This window comes from Pseudocercospora fijiensis (genome assembly GCF_000340215.1).
Source record: "Pseudocercospora fijiensis CIRAD86 unplaced genomic scaffold MYCFIscaffold_14, whole genome shotgun sequence".
Taxonomy (NCBI): domain Eukaryota; kingdom Fungi; phylum Ascomycota; class Dothideomycetes; order Mycosphaerellales; family Mycosphaerellaceae; genus Pseudocercospora; species Pseudocercospora fijiensis.
In genome coordinates, this window is record NW_006921545.1 from 228,449 (window position 1) to 245,529 (window position 17,081).

At 43.0% G+C, this 17,081-nt stretch overlaps 2 protein-coding genes across 2 annotated transcripts; both read left to right on the forward strand.

Moving 5' to 3' along the window:
* Positions 1 to 569: 569 nt before the first annotated feature.
* Positions 570 to 5,098, forward strand: MYCFIDRAFT_180149 (uncharacterized protein; the record flags this gene model as incomplete). The annotated part of the gene is made up of 36 exons (XM_007934089.1): positions 570 to 585; positions 622 to 646; positions 680 to 880; positions 921 to 1,101; positions 1,125 to 1,150; positions 1,181 to 1,348; positions 1,419 to 1,581; positions 1,603 to 1,665; positions 1,706 to 1,768; positions 1,824 to 1,868; positions 1,907 to 2,017; positions 2,046 to 2,134; positions 2,164 to 2,224; positions 2,259 to 2,265; positions 2,320 to 2,342; positions 2,366 to 2,373; positions 2,404 to 2,427; positions 2,514 to 2,567; positions 2,592 to 2,690; positions 2,749 to 2,900; positions 2,936 to 2,963; positions 2,988 to 3,012; positions 3,076 to 3,219; positions 3,270 to 3,330; positions 3,367 to 3,518; positions 3,549 to 3,642; positions 3,666 to 3,731; positions 3,779 to 3,824; positions 3,865 to 4,482; positions 4,511 to 4,558; positions 4,600 to 4,654; positions 4,693 to 4,732; positions 4,766 to 4,831; positions 4,869 to 4,891; positions 4,922 to 5,034; positions 5,074 to 5,098. The coding sequence occupies 36 exons, from the start codon at positions 570 to 572 to the stop codon at positions 5,096 to 5,098; spliced, it is 3,183 nt and encodes a 1,060-aa protein (XP_007932280.1).
* A 72-nt stretch (positions 5,099 to 5,170) lies between these two features.
* On the forward strand, positions 5,171 to 6,789 carry MYCFIDRAFT_180150 (uncharacterized protein; the record flags this gene model as incomplete). The annotated part of the gene is made up of 11 exons (XM_007934090.1): positions 5,171 to 5,224; positions 5,262 to 5,332; positions 5,376 to 5,567; positions 5,598 to 5,677; positions 5,721 to 6,056; positions 6,093 to 6,175; positions 6,202 to 6,246; positions 6,274 to 6,399; positions 6,433 to 6,469; positions 6,492 to 6,731; positions 6,761 to 6,789. 11 exons carry the CDS (start codon positions 5,171 to 5,173, stop codon positions 6,787 to 6,789), a joined length of 1,293 nt encoding a protein of 430 aa, XP_007932281.1.
* Positions 6,790 to 17,081: the final 10,292 nt, after the last annotated feature.

The following is a 17,081-nucleotide window of genomic DNA, read 5'->3' on the forward strand; positions in this document are numbered from 1 at the left end:
ACTCGCCGCTCTATAGGTAGCTTCTACTTTACTATTATAGGCGGACCTCTGTTGTATAAGTCCGGCCGCTAGACGCTTATTATACTATCGTTAACTGAAGCTAAGTATATCTAACTTACTATAGGCGCTAAGGAGGCAGTTGCCTTAGCTCGTTTGTTAAAGGAAGTCGGCTATAAGGGCTACATTCTTCTAGTTACGCTATACGAGGACAATTAGTCCGCTATCGCTATTACTAAGTCTACTAGCATTAATAGCCGTACGAAGCATACAGATGCTCGTGTCTACTATATCCGAGAGAAGATTGCTAATAGCTCTATTATTGTTTAATAGGTTAGCATATACGATTAGATTGCTAATAGCTTTACTAAGCTACTTAATAAGATTAAGTATAGCCGCTTTGTTAAACAACTAAACCTAGTAGATTGCAAGGCCGCTATTAAGAACGCTGCGAAGCTAGCTACTAAATACTAAGGAGGGCCTTTATTTGCTTTATCTATTTGACCTAAGAGTAGTCTAGTTTGTTTACCTGTTTCTGCTTACCTAATACCCCTGTTTGCTTTGCTAACGGAATGGCTATTGTGTTTGGTTTGCTTTATTCTATAGCGATATGCACGTGCTAAGGGGGTGACTTAGAGTGTGTGTCTAGGTGTCAGGGTCCATCACGTGCCTGATGCCTAAGGCTGCAACTGCTGCACTTCATCTTCGGACTTCTAGATAGATTAGTCCTTCTTCCGAATACATCAGTTACATCAAGTGACTGCTCGGGCATCCAATACTACACTCCATCTCCAAAGCTGGTATCATCAGCGGCAGTATGCTATAGGCCAGCGACATCCTCCTCAGCTGGCAGACAGCGACACCAAATTGTGAAGGTCAGTGCGTCCAACACCGCACTCTATAACCAAACCTAACACCATCAGCAGCAGCAGGCTACAGGCCAGCGACATCCTCCTGCTGGAAAAAGACTGCCTGCACAACGCACCGCTTAGGAAGTCAGCTTTGTCCTCTCGCTCTCTGACGTGTCGTTTGGCGATCACTTCCAGCGACATCCGTCGACGACCGGCCAACATCTCCAGGCTACCATTCATGGGAAGTCACTTTGTGCACTCTGTTCTCATCCGCAGATCATTTACGCAGCTTCTTCTAGCCTGTCAGCTTAGCTCATTGAACTTGCTTCTAGCTTGAGAGAGAGCGTGCTCGACGATTATCGCTTTAGGACTGGAGAGTGGTGGTTGCGATGGTCTACTTCCAATATGGGTAAAGAGATACAAAGCTTCGGCCTAGGACCGTATGCTCCAAAATCTCGCTGCCCCGTCACGCACGCTATACATATTGTCTTAGGCAATGAGTTCACACACCTCGATTCCGACAGACTATAGCTTCTGCCTCGACAGTCGGTAGACACTTCGCAAGCACAGCCTTTCTTCATGTACCTTCTCGTCGCCGCAACAGAGCTTGGATGAATCTTTGCCCTTTGGTCGAGTGCATAATGGGTTCGTGGTTCTTGGCCGCGAGATGTTCATTCGCGCTCTACCATCAACAGCTTGGCTTGCCTCTGTAATGCAGATCAAGCTCAATAAGGTGGCTGCCTGCACTTCCTAGGGTCATGTCGCCAGCCATACCACTGTTTTATTGCATTCTAGAGCTACCTCTCCTGGCCGCATCGTGAGAGAGGTCGGTTTAAGTACGTTGTACGATATGCCAGACAGTGCACCCACGCTGCGAAGATCCCATTCACAAGTATCTTAAAGCTAGAGCTGAAATCATCGTGAAATGCTCGGAAAGAGGCAGCCATTTCACCGCAAATTGCTCTAAGCCTCTAGGATACCGGACTTGACTTCGGTATACAGTCTATCATGTCAAGCTCCGTGCCCTCCTACAACTCGACGGCACTCCTGAGCCTTAGATGCTCCTGTTTGGCTGCGACCTGGAAGGTGTCATGAGGAGACTACTTTTGTGGCTAGCAATTACCGGGCAGCTTGGTGCGTTTGCGGGTGATGATCCCTCGAATGGAGCAGTCAGCGTAAGGTTGATCCAAATACGAGAGAAGAGAAAGCGAGCATGCTTTGAAGGTTCTTGCGATACCAAATGTCCCCGCGCCTCATAGTCAAGCTCTGGAGCAGCTCCATCTTGCGTACTGCGTACAATCACGTTGACTTGTAGTTCCATCGAGGCATCCTACTTCACAATTATGCGGCTGCTAGGATCGGACATTCAAAGCCGGGTTTACAATCTTGGAGAGGAGCTGCGATTGACAGAAAAGCAGTCAATGTAATCTGCTACGAACAGCTTTGATTATTGCGCCATGGACCTGATGAGCAGCAGCGATTAATACCTGCAGGGTGATTTATACGCATCGTTTCAGTTCGATATGTGCAAGCTCTGCTTTTTGCTTATCTCCAGGTGTCAGATTCTCGTCAAGGAATGGTAAACAGGACGTTACTCGAGAGCCTCGCCTTTACTAGAATAGCCTGCTTGTAACGGGCTGATATACTACGTCCTGTCGGACTCAGCCATTCAATACCTTTAGGTCTTGACCACTGTACTCCACATCATATTACGCGGGCGTAGATGGCCTTATCGCGCCGAAGAGCAACTTCAAAGCCGAAGGTTCACGAATGGCTAACCTCACTCACGCTTTTACAAATGTGCCACTATTCGGGAAGTGAACAACGCTCTACGCGATATTCGTGACACCACTCTCTCTGCGGGTCAAGGTAATCTAATCAATAATGCCACAGTTGCAAGCTCCGATGAACGCCGAAAAGCCGCGCTGGCTGTCGAAACGCTCCAGTCGCAGCTCGAAGCACTCTGCAAGGCTGAAGATCAGATCCCCAGTGACTGTTCTGAAGCTGCACCTGTGCTGGGGATTTTGTCACGGGCAACAGCGAGCATCTTGAGTGGTAGGCAAGAGCGGACGAGGGCTGCCATGCAGATTGCATCTGCGCAACCAAGAACAGTCCGTGGGGGAATGAATTCGGTCATAGCGAACACATTCTGCGACCGCTTCACGTGTCGGTTCCCGAGCGGTAGATGTATTGTCTAAACCACCGGACTCAAAATGAAAATGGGGAGCCGGAAAGTGGCCGCCGCTTATTTGCAGCCTACGCCGCGTATATGCAGCCCGCATGCCGCTTATACGCAGCCTACGCCGCTTTTTTGCAGCCTACCCGCTGCTTATTTGCAGACGCTGCTTATACGCGGCCCGCGCCGCATATTGTGTAAAGAGCATCGAGCCTGTGCGCGCGCCGAAGTCAACCCTGTTCTAGGACCTGAATCGCAACAGCCCCAGCAATGCATCTTCAAGATCTGCACGAAATCTGTCGCCCGGTCTCCGGAATGCCGTCCGTCAAATCGTGTGAAAAGCCGCAAACACTTGGGACTACCGAACCCACACTCGGCACCGCTTCCTTCTTGAGGCTAGCCAGCTTGACCTCGTGGCATCGTTCAGTCAGGATCTTCTCCATGATGTCGTAGTGACAACGAAAGGGCCACCGTCGGGACCTCCTGGCCGGCATGTACAGCCCGGCGATGTGGATCACCCCTAGAGGATGGCGCAGCCATCGAACCTTTCGCGGTTTCGAGGAGGCGCTGAGCAAGACATCGAAGGATCGGAAATGAAGAGAAGAGTTGAGAGGCTGTGTTTGCATATATCTACGACCCAGCCAGACTGTCGATGAAGGACTTGGATAACTCTACGGGCGACATCGAGAAGGTGTGCGAATTCTGGAGTCATGCTATACAGTAGGAGCCTCACGCGTGGAAACGGTCACATCAGGAAGTGGGACAACACCTGAAATGGCCGCAGGCTTCATTTCTGTGTTGTGTCGCGTTTAGTACGGCCCATCATCACTATTAGCAAAGACCGGTAACTTCTCCCTCAAGATCAGCCGGTTCTGGCACGGGCTACAAGTGGAGAAGCGCTGGCGGTGTTCTGCGGAACATGCTGGATTCTTATTGTACCGAGAGACCGCTGAATGTGCTCATCCCCGCTGGATGGGACATGCTGTCGTCGCCCATCGAGGAATTCGGTCACGATGCAGGCATGAAAAGTCCTTACTGCCGCTCCCGCACCTTCCCGACAACACTATACGCCCATCTTCCTCTCGAAAGTGTCACGGCTGCAGCAATACTAGAATCCTCATCGTGCATATCACAAGTGATCACAATATACACCGGCACACTCGTGATGGATATCATACTAGTCGGCGTAGGCGTTCCTTCATCAACCTGGCGGCGTTGGCTCTGTCCTCGCATTTCTGCCGACTTCCCTGTTAACGAGCACCTCGGATATCCGTGTCTTCCCTCGGCCACTTCTCGGCAGGAGAGTAGAGTCATAGATTTCAAAACACGAACCTTCCCGCCTAACTCCTCATCTGTCTGCTTTGCCCATCCCAACACGTCTCCTCGGGACGGTCCATTCTCAAGCAACGCCCTACTTCTCCCTTGCTGGTATAGGGATTGTCGAAATTCTGGCGGAGAGTGGGGAGGTTCAAAGACGATATTTTAGCGAGCAATCGCTACAACGCCCGCTCTGGAAGCCAATTGGACGTGACTTGTGCTAGGGTTTAGAAATGCGCGAGAGAGAATGCAATTCAGTGTCAAGGCCAAGCGTGAGGCTAGCAGGCATCGATGTCCGCCAAATTTTCTGGCAGTGACATGTCCTTGAGCGGTGGGGCTGAATCGGCGCAGTGGGTTGCGGCCTGTTTCCAGTGCCGGCTGAAGGGTACATGTACCGAGGGTTATGCGTAGGGCCATTGTTGAGCAATGACTGGAGATGCCGAACTACACCTCAGCCTCAATCAATCCATAGTGGTGGAGTGTTATGTATGTCCGTAGGGCCTCCGGAGATGCAGACACTGCTCAAGCTACCTGCGTTATCTACGATCCAGTAACAACCCGACAATCTTGAGTCTATTAGCATTCAGTCACGGGCTCCATCGTCCGGGTACAACATCACAATGCAAGTACCATCTTTCCCCTGGAAGACAACCCTAGCAACCCTATAATTCTCAATACAGAATCTTTTGGGATGTGGCCGATGCAATAAAATCACTCACAACTTCGTTATAGTCCCTTAGACGCCTGCACGGCATAGTAATTGATCTTCGCATCTCGATACTTCGGATCTGCTTTTCCTGCGTGTCCTCTACTAACGAGGCAGGACATCATGAATCACATCTATCGCTTTCCTCATATCGAAGCTTATACAGTCGAGAATTTGGTGTGCCCGCATGCTAGCAAATGACGCTGCGGGCAAGTCTGGGGTTCTTTATTGTTCCACTTCGTCTTCAGAAGACGTTCTGTGGAGCCTGCTCTGGTCTAACACCGAGTGCGACTAGTACCGCGCGATGAGTGATATTCGTTCGACGTAGCGCGAGCTTATTTACTTCTTTACTACTGCTGCCCTCGTGGTGGTGTCCCATCGACAAACCCAGCTCTTACGCAAATCTTGCTGCCCCGCCAAAGGAATTCGCGCGAAAGGCCCGGGAAACTAGACAGCGTATGCAATCTGAGGAATCCCACAAGGCCACCACACCCTCTGCATCCCTCTTGCCGCGCCTGCAGTGATGCTGCTTTCAGCGATCATGATGAAGATCTTATTGGCTGGTGTTATCAGGATCGTGTCTTCCTCTGGTCGCTACGAAGCACAGCGTACCCAGCGTTTCTGGACACCGTGACATCAGCACACCTTGCGCGCAGATTTGTGCTTCATTGAGCAGCATCAGCTTATCTGGGGTTCGATCTCGAGCCGTGGGTCATGCCCCAGACTGCTTCCACGATTTCGTGCCTCAGAATGGTTGGGCTTCAGATCATCCCAGTCCTCCTCCTCGCCGCTGCAGCTTGCGAAGACAACTATTCGATCCATACGATGCCGAGCATTTTCGCGCGAATCAGGCCATGGATAGGACCCCAAATCACGAACATTGTGAACAGTACCAGAGATCTCCCCCACGATGATTACTACGGGCAACCTACACGATCAGCCAAAGAATCAGGAGGCAAACTTTGCTACGCACGATTCGCTTGGCAACGACGAAAACGACAGACGTCACGTCCCAATTCACATCTCGTACACCGATTCGAATGAGATCTGGATGCGATCGGAACGAAAAGACTCCATCTTTTGGTCGATGGTACAAGCTGTGATGGCCGGCACACTTTCACAGGGTTGGTTCGCTGCGAGATCTGGTTTGACAGAGACTCGTGGGCACACCGGCCCGCAAGAACGAACATGAACAGCGAGTTGGGGTAATGTGATGTAGTTCCAAGCTACTCGGTGGCTTCCTCTCGCTTGTCTGTCAACACGCTACGCTCGAGCACTCGTCAGGTTCTCAACGCTGGGTTGAATATGGGATATGGGTGGATTTCAGATGCCAGTTTGATACTGCTCTAATGGTCCATTTCCCATTTGCGGGTTCTCCCTAACAGGACATGAAGGAGGCCTCTGAAGCGAGCATCTGCAAAAGTTTGCATATGCACGATACCAGCGAAATCCTTTTTGATCGCGGATCTCCGACAGTCACGAACTTTCAAACCATCACTATTCCATGAACTCGACCACATTTGCTTCCCTTGGCCACTATCATTCAAGATGTCTACCACGATACAACAGGACTACCGGCCATTCTTCGACTTTTGGACCGGAGAAGACGCCGGAACGCACCATTCATACTTGGCCTTTAGCAGACGAAAGGCTAGTTCTCAACTCAACGACCTTGAAACATCGCGTCACGTCTCGGCTGGCAATACCCACAAGATCTCAAACAGGAATGCCAACCTTTGTGAGGTGAATGAAGCTGCGCGCAACGCTTATGTACCATCTGCCCTACCAGCCAGGCGATAACCAGCGTCGTCAGGAAGCGCTGAAGGGATCTTCTCAAGCTTGTCCTCAGTATTGAAGACTCTAGGCATACACATAGTTAGAGACCCACGTCCGGGTCGAGCAACTGGCACCAATGACTAGAATAATGTTGACTATGTTCAGCAATGGAACAGGATACCGGTCTGCTCGGCATTTGGCGAACTACCAGGTCTCTAACATGAATCCTCGGCATATGATTGCATCCCTCTTGAGTATCCTGCTCTCGTGGAAGCTGTTTTTGTGTCCTGTACCCGGACACACGTGCTTGTTCTTGTTGGCATCTGCTGGCCGATTCGGAACAGGGCTATTTTCGAAGCGTGCATGTCAAAATTGCCTAAGTGTAGACGCATTGCTAATATCAAGCTTCAATCTCAGTTATACTAACCTACCTAGACTTTTGCGTTTTCCTTAGAGTCTCTACGAGACATTTAAACTTTCGTGAAGCCCTACTTAAAGCCGAGAATATTTATTATTTAGTATATCTACTTTTAAGATAAGTATATTTCTCTATATACCTTAATGAAAAGATTACTTAGGTAGTAGTATACCCTATCTTCCTTACTTTTTAGGTATATAATAAAGTAAAGAGAAAAGATTCCGTATAAGTACTAGTTAATAGAGAGAATACTACTTAGAAGGTTAACTAGACAGACTAATTTAACGACGATAGCGGTAGTGTATCGTTTATATTATTAGTATTATAAGTCGCGGATATATAACGCGGCCTATTAGTTATTTAGAAGATAGTTAAGAAGGATACTCGCTAACTAGGGTAGCATTCTAATATATTTATATCTATATAATTCGTAGGAGGAGGATAATTATATATAACCTAGTTCCGAATATATACTAGACCTAGGAGCGAAAATCTCTAAAAAAGAAGATACTCTATAGTAGTACTACTAAAAAGTCTCTAGTATTATAATCTTATATTGTTTATAAGGTATAATAAAGGCTTTAGAATAGAAATAGAAAAGGATAGGGGAGAATTTAAAGAAAATAGAAAGTTAGGAATCTTCTAGAAGAGGCTAGGGAAGGCCGGCTAAGGATTATAAGTTATAACTAATTTCTCGAGTAATAAAAATATTAGCTACTCGTTACGTACTACTCGAGGGAAGATAGAGCGGACTACGTCTAATATATTAGATAGCGAGCCTAATATCTTACTATTCTAGAGTACTATACTCTCGTATATTTTAAATCCGCCGAGAGCTTATTCTAATAACGAGATATATACCTAGTAGTATCTCTCTTATATATAAACGCTTCGATAACAATACCGTAGCTCTTCTCCTATATCTAAATCTAGTATTACTGCTACGCCTATAGCGCTCTACTCCGAACCGACGTATAATCCTACTCTCTCTAGTATAGGTAATACGAAACGCGTATCCTTTATTTAAAGGCTAGGTAGTACGAGTATTACTTCCGCTAGAGCTCTTAGTAGATAGTCCTAAGTACTTACCGGTATATATACTAAAGCTAGGATAGATAAAGCTAGGATAGATAAAGCTAGGATAGATAAAGCTAGGATAGATAAAGCTAGGATAGATAAGGCTATTAGAATACTCGAGAATATACGAGGCTAGTTAGATTTATAAGTAAGAGAAAGAGAAGGAATCTTCGGGATTATTTACTTACGGCTTAAGTAATTGCTTATAATTCTTAGCGCTAGGGTATATAAGTAGCTAGTATATTCTATATTTTAATAGTAAGCAATTTAATCGGTTTACCGCTTATCTATAATAGTTATAAGCCTAGAGCGTAAGTAAACGAACGAGAAGGCTCGAGGAATTACTCGATTAGCTAATCCGCTTACGTAGGCTTAAACTTTATCTAACGTTATTCTATAAATCGAAAAAAGCAACTAACTTCAAACGATAATAAGATAACGGTTATTGCTCCGCTATAGATATTAGTCTTAAGGTGAAAAAAGAAGTAACTAAGATAGACTAAATAAAATAAAAATTACTATAATACGACTCCTACGAGCCGAGATATAAACCGATAAAGATATCTACTACTAAAACGACTATCGGCGCGGTAAAAGGAGTTCCGTAGCTTACTACCTAGAACTCTACTATCTAGATAGATATAATTTAAGACTATTTATCTAAATAAGGCCTTTAGAAGTACAGAAATAGTATACCGGAATCTATAAGCCGAGATTCGACTAAGCTAAGAGAAGCTAAAAAGAAGAGGCAAAAGCGGTTATATTTATTAAGTCTACGGCTAGGGATAAGCGAATACACCTCCTAGGACTACGTACAACTAAGGGGGTAATCGAAAAAGTAAAGGAAATAAGCGAGGTGTCGAGTAACGAACGGGTTTCGACGCTACTCTCCTATTTCCATTTCTTTAAAGCCCTTAAGGATATCGATACTACGGCTTCGACTCTTACGTAAATCTAAACGGAGATTAAGGCCGTAGATAAAGATAAAACTCCCTCGGAGGCCTCTAAGAAGGCAGTCTTTATATCGTTTTTAGGAGAAGTATATTCGTCTATTATATTCGCTCTAAAGGCGGCTAGTTTATACACTCTTCCCTACGAGTAGCTAGTTTAACGACTATAGGACGTTAAATATACTATTACTACTTTTCAAAACGATAAAGTAGTAGTCCGATATACTAAGGATTCGGCGAAAGATAAGGCCGATAGCGGAAGGAAGGGTAATACGTCTAATACGGCTAATAAAGCTAAAGGAAATAAATATTACTATTACTAAAGGGTCAGGCAACTTATACGGGACTATAGGAAGTATAAAGGGGACTAAAAGAACTAAATATTCTAGGAATATAATAAGGGGGAATCTAAGATTACGGCTTAGATAGCTATCGATTCTACGACTCGACTATCTAATAAAGGGGATTAGATCCTAGACTCCGGATATATTAGATATATATCTAGTAATAAGGCCTACTTTACGGACTATAAGGAAGAAACCGGAGACGTTACTCTAGCGAATAGTAAAACGATAAAGGTCGAGGGATCCGGAATAATCCTCCTTCGATTTAAAGAAATTTCGACTATAATTCAGAACGTAATATACGTCCCCGAGACTAGATATAACCTTCTCTCGATAAGCTAACTCTCGCAACGAGATATTACGACTCTATTTACTAAAGAAGAGGCTATACTTCGAAAAGGAAACGAAGAACTAGCTAAAGGAGTACGCGTTAGAAGGTCCTACTTTTTAAAGGAATTTAGATCTATCGAGGTAACGAGAGTAGCTACAACTATAACTAAAGGTACTACTCTCTTTAGTTTTAACGCCTAGGATATCCGGGAAACGGAAAACAACTTAGGATATATAAAGTACTAATAGGAGTCCCGGAGCTTACAATACTAGATAAGTCGTACGAGACTTATTTAACGATAAATTCCGATAGACAATAGAGTCGAGAGGAACCTAAGATAGTATAAGGTTACCTAGATAGGTTATATATCGACTTTTAGGATCCGTATAAGGACGATACCTTAGAAGGAAATAGGTATATACTAACGATTACGGACAATGCTACGAGACGGTTAGATATCCGCCTTATTCGCTAAAGAAGCGACGTATACGAAGCCTTTAAGGGTTAGAAAGAAGAGGCTAAACTTAAAACCGGGAGAAAACTAAAGGCCGTAAGAATCTATAACGCTCCGGAGCTTATTAAAGCTCTTAAAGCCTATCTAGGACTACGAATTAAAACAACGACGCCCTATACTCTAGAATAAAACGGGATAGTAGAAAGATAAAACCGTACTATTATATCTAAGGTACGGGGGGCTTTAGAAGGATTCGGATTATCTAAACGATTTTAGGGCGAAGCGGCCTATACGGTTACCTATTTATATTATAGGCTACCTGTTAAAGGAAGAGATATAACTCCCGAGGAGCTCTATACTAGAAGAAAGCCTAGCGGAGAACACTTACGAGTATTCGGTTATCTAGCCTATCTATTTATTCCTAAAGAGAAAAGGAAAAACAAGCTAGAAAAGATAGTATTTCCGGGAATCTTCGTTAAATATACGAAGTCTATAAAGTAGTATAGGATCTATAATCCTAAGACAAACGCTATCGGGATCTATACTAGCGTTAAATTCTTCGAATCGACTAAGGGAAGTAGCCTACTATTTAGGGAAGAGCTACCTATCCTACGGCCTATTATAGATAGCTATAACGACGATATTAATCTCTAAGATAAAGGAGAATCTAAGGAAATAGAGGGAGATTCCGAAGCCGAAGACAATACTCTAGAACCGTAAGCTAAAGAAGATAGTTAAATAATAATAGCGGTTTAAATAATAACGGCGAAAGAATAACTCGAGAACCGTCTACTACTCCTACGGCTTCGAATAGAAACGGAGGAGGACTAAGAAAGTCTACGATAATCCCTAAGGTACCGAAGAGACTAAGGGACGAGATAGGGCTAGCGGCTCTAAAAGTCGACTATTAAAAGGCCTTTAGGGTACCTGCCCCCGAGACCTATACGGAAGCTATTAGCAGCCCTTACTCCTGATAATAGAAAGACGCTATTAAAGAATATACTAAGTCCTTAATAGCTAATAATACCTACGAGATTATCGACTATTCTAAGCTAAAGGACGGAAAAGGGCAAATAAACGTTATTATTCTAAAGTAGGGTTTTAAAGTTAAAATACTACCGAACGGACAAATCGATAGGTCTAAGGCGAGATTAGTAAGAAAGGGCTTTACGTAACCCTCCGGAATCGATTGCTTTAAGACGTTCTCTCCGGTAATACGTCTCGAAAGCCTACGCCTCCTCCTAGCTATCGCTACTGGTAGAGGACTTACTATATTCTAAATAGATATAGCAAGTAACTATCTACTTAGAGAACTAACGAAAGAAGTCTACCTAGCTATCCCGGAAGGCCTAGACGTTCCTAGAACTAATAAGGTACTCGAACTCCTAAAGAGAAAACTAGGACTTAAATAATCCGGATAAGTTTAGAATAAGATAGTTACGGCTTTCTTCGAAGAATACGGCCTCTACGCTATACGCGCGGATTATTCGGTCTTAGTTAATAGCGACTATACGGTAATAGTCGCGTTATATATCGACGATCTTATTATACTAGCAAAGATAGAAGCGGAGGTTAAACCGATAAAGGACGGGCTTATAAAGAGGTTTAAAATAAAGAATCTAGGTCCCGCTAAGCTTATACTAGGCGTACAAATCGAGAGAGAAGCCGACGGGTCTATACTACTAGATTAAAGGCCCTATATCGAAAATACACTTAGAGAAGAGAGCTTAGATCTAGACGAAACCTTCTAAGTATTAACTCCGGCGAACAGATACGCGAATCTACTACCTATTATAAAGGACGAGGAGGTAATAGACGACCGGAAATACTAAGGACTTAATAGGAAACTAAATTAGACCGTCCGAGCTACTAGGCCGGATATATCTTTTCTAACGTAACGACTAAGCTAATCCTCGGTAAGTCCGGCTAGGAGATATTATAACGGAGGTATCTACGGCCTTAGATACCTAGGAAACACTCGGGACTACTATATAAAGTATAGTCCTATCTCTAAGAACGAAAACGATACGAGTGCTTTAGTTACTCGTCTACCGGTTATATATACTAATTCGGACTACGCGGCCGACTCGACTAGGAAGTTAACGGTAGGATATATATTCCTATTAGCCGGCGGACCTATATCTTAGTCTACTAAACTATAAAGGTCCGTAACGACTAGTACTATAGAAGCCGAATACTTAGCGCTATCCTACGCTATAAAAGAAGCTATTTAGATCCGTAATTTCTTCGAGTAATTTAAATACCTTACGGAAGACTACTATAAAGAACCTATAACTGTCTATAGGGATAATAAGGCGGCTATCGCTTTAGTACGAGATCCGGAATTTTATTATAGAACGAAATATATCGACGTAGTAGTATACTACGTACGGGAACTAGTCGAGGACAAACAAGTTAATATAAAGTAGATTCCGACTAAAGACTAACTAGCGGACCTCCTTACTAAACCCCTAACGAAAAGGAAGTTCGAAGGAAACGTAAAAAGAGTCCTAGGATCCTAGGTATAGAAACAATTAGAAAGGATAAGGACTTAGCTATTTAGTTTACGACTAGATAGCTAAGTAGAGGGAGTATTAGAATACTTAAGAATATACGAGGCTAGTTAGATTTATAAGTAAGAGAAAGAGAAGGAATCTTCGGGATAGTTTATATACGTTTTAAGTAATAGATTATAATTCTTAGCGCTAGGGTATATAAGTAGCTAGTAAGTCCTTTATTTAAATAGTAAGCAATTCTATCGGTTTACCGCTTATCTATAATAAGGCGGAGGGCTCCGGCTCTACTGCGACTATAGGGCGCTTAATACGCTTACGAAATACGATAGATACCCTATCTCTCTAATCCTAGATACTATAAGGAACCTAACGGAAGCCCGATAGTTAATAAAGGTCGAAGTAGTATTAGGCTTTTATAAGATAAGAATAGTAAAAGGATACGAGTATAAAACAGTATTCTATATAAGACTTAGTTTATTCGAATAGTTAGTATACCCTTTTAGATTATCTAGGGCTACTACGACTTTCCTACGGTATATTAATACTCTCCTACGGAAGTATATAGACGATTTTGCTTTAGTATATATAGACGATATAGTAATCTACTCTAGCGGTTCGAGAGAAGACAACTTCCGTAAAGTAAGGGCTATTCTTTAGAAGCTATAGGACGGAGGCCCTTACTTAGACTTAAAGAAGAGCGAATTTACCTAAAAAAGATTAGGGTTATCTAGGGTTTATCGTCTATACTAACGGAGGAGGAGTATCGGCCGATCCCGAGAAGATAGAAGCCGTATAGAAGTAGGTAGTACCTAAAATCTAGAAAGAAGTTCGCCGGTTCTTAGGATTTACGAACTACTACCGTATATTTATACCGATCTACTCTAGGATCTCCGCGCTAATAACTACGCTTACCGGTAAAAGTACTCCGTTCTCTTAGGGAGAGGAGTAAGATAAAGCGTTTAAAACGTTAAAAAACAAGTTCTATCGCGCTCTAGTATTTACCTAGTAGGACCCGTCTCTCCCTACTTTTCTCGAAACGGATTATAGTAGGTTCGCGATTAGAGGCGCGCTTATTTAAGAAAAGGCTAGGATCCGACGGCCTATATAGTTCTTCTCGGAGAAGTTAAATAAGGTAGAGATTAAGTACGATATCTACGATAAAGAGATACTCGCGGTTATATCTAGTATTAAATTTTAGGGTTCTAAACTAAAATGTTATAGTCCCTTTATAAAGTAGATAGATTATAAGAACTTAGAATACTTTATAGTTAAGCGCTAACTATCTAAGAGATAGATCCGCTTATAAGAAGAACTAGCAAAATACGTCTTTACTCTAGTTTACCGACTAGAGATCGAGGTAATTCTACTAGATACCTTATCGAGAAGGGAATAGGATATACTAGGCTAGGACGATAAACTCTTACGGTTTAGGAGATTCTTAGAGCCGGATCTCTTACCGAACTAGCCGGAGAACGCGTAGATCTATAGCGCTACGATTCGAAACTTCCTATATATATCCGAGGCGAGCCTATTATCCCTACTTATAAACGAAACGGAACCCGCGTCTCTCCCGCTAGAAGGCCCTAAACTATTCTAAGACCTAGAAATAAATAAGCTATAGAGGAGTATAATAGAGAAAGATACGGTATACTAGATAGTACTACGGAAAGTCTAAGAGGAAGCCTAGTTATTATAACCGAAAATTAAAGCAAAGATCTAGATCGGAGACTATACGATAGACCCTAAGGAGTTCCTCCGCTACCGAGGTAAACTATAGGTCCCGGGAGCTCTAGCTACGATAGAAGCCGAATATAAAGATAAAGAAACCGAAGAGCTCTAATAGGATATATTACGTACGAAAATTATCTAGTTAGTCTACGACTCGCCGCTTTACGGTTACCCTAGCTAGGATTCTAACGCTTCTATAGTAGGCCGCGACTTCTAGTAGCCGCTATAGTTAAAACAGGTATAATAGTTTCTCTAAAACTACGATTACTACGAACGTAATAAGGGATAGATAGAATATAAATACAGTCTCCTAAAACTACTCCTAGTTCCCGACCGTTTCTTCTAGGAAATCTCGATAGACTTTATAACCGACCCCTCCGACTTAGATAGGAATTACTACCTCTAGGTAATTAAGGACCGCCTTAGTAAATAGATCGCCCTAATTAGTACCCCCTCTATAAAGGTAGAGGAATACGCGATTTTTTTTTCTAAAATACTAGGTTAGATATTACGGACTACCTCGGGCAATTACTAGCGATAGGGGTACGAATTATATAAGTACGTTCTAGAAAGAAATATATAGACTCCTTAGCGTAAAGTAGAGGTTAAGCTTAGCCTACTACCTATAAACCGACGGAGGACCGGAACGCGCGAATTAGGATATCTAGGTATATCCTCGAAACTATATTAACTAAATGTAGTCCGACTAGAACTAATAGTTACCTATAGTAGAACTAGCGTTTAACGGCGGGTACTAGGTAGGGGTTAGGGATAAGCCCCTTCTTCGCGATATATAAGTACGAGTCTACGTTCCCTATTATACTTACTAAAGACCTCTCTATCGATAGACGGTTAAACGCGGCAAAGCGAGTAGAGGAGTTTATAGATAAAATTAAGAAGATCTCGGATCCTTACTAAGTATAGATAGTAGAGACCGCGTAGAAATAGGAGGATAGCGCTAATAAAACGAGGATACTAGTACTAGTATAGCGAGTCGGGAATAAGGTCTAGCTCGACCTAAGGAACTACTAGACCGATAGGCCTAAGTAGAGCCTCGACTCGAAATAAGCTAAGTATACGGTTAAAGAAGTACTATTACTAGTATTAGTACGCCTCTCGGGGATTCTAAGTAGTATCTACCTAGTATTCTATACCGACTTTCTACGTCTAGCGAGTAAAAACTCCCTATTAGGGTAGGAAATCGATAACGAATAACCGGACCCTATAGTATTCGAGATATACGAAGAGTAGTAGGTCGAAGGAATCCTATATATACGAAAGAAGAAACGGAGTAGTAGCCGAGAAGTACTTATAAAATAGAGTAGTTACTACGAACCTATCTAGGAAACCCTAGAAAATATTATAGATACCGCCGCAATAGACGATTTCGAAGCGAAATACGGAGAAATCGAAACTAACGATAGACTACTAAGAGATTAGGAAAAGAGAGGGAAACGAAGGAAATAGGGTAGGAAACTAGCGTTCTTCCGAGTTTACTAACTTATTAATTTTTTAGGATTTTAATTACCTAAGAATTTTAGGAAGGAAACTTTAGAATAGAAGAGGATTTTATTTATATATTTAAAAGCAAGTATTAGCTCTCCGACCGAGAGTACGAGGTCCTCCTAGAATAGAAAGGATTATACCTCCGAAAATATCTAGAGACTACTAGAAACCCTACGGGAACCTTTATTTATTATTAGGTATAGAATCCGGCGGACTATTATAGTTAGTACCGAGCTTTAGAGTAGTAGGGACCCCCCTAAAGGAAAAGATTAGCGTAAGAAAATAGGTAGGGGGCTATATATTACTTACGTCTACGGCTACTAAGCTACGATATTAGCGACTATATTTGTTACCTCCGCGGCTACCGCTCTAGAGAACTAGATTAGCGAGGGTTTTATTATAGGAATCGAGGAAAATAAATCCGGATAATAAACCCTACGGTAAGAGAGACTTTATAGCTTACTAAGCCGTAAGAACCTAAAGTAGGTCGGTATACTTAGTAGCGATAGTACTACGGATTGCGCGGGTATAGCTAGCGTAAGCCACACAGGCCATTTAAGAACTAGATAGTTAGGGAGGGTTTTTATACGGAAATCGGATTAATATATAGTAGAAGGTAAGTAATTCTCTTACGAGAATATTCGGAATAGGCCCTAGAGCCGGCTAGCTAGAGGAAAGTTAGCGGATTCTACGACGAATAAGATAGAGACCGGATTTACCGACTAGTCGGCATAATCCTTACTAGAGTTATAGTAGCCTACGTAGTAGATTCGACGATAGTCTATCTAGGAGAATTTATTTTACGAAGGAAATCGTAGAAATATAGAAGGGTACCTTACTTTAGTAAAAGTAGTAGCAGTAGTAATAGGGGGTATAGAAAGAAAAGAGGAAGAAGAAAAAGAAAAAGAAAATATTATTACTTCTAGCAAGCGGC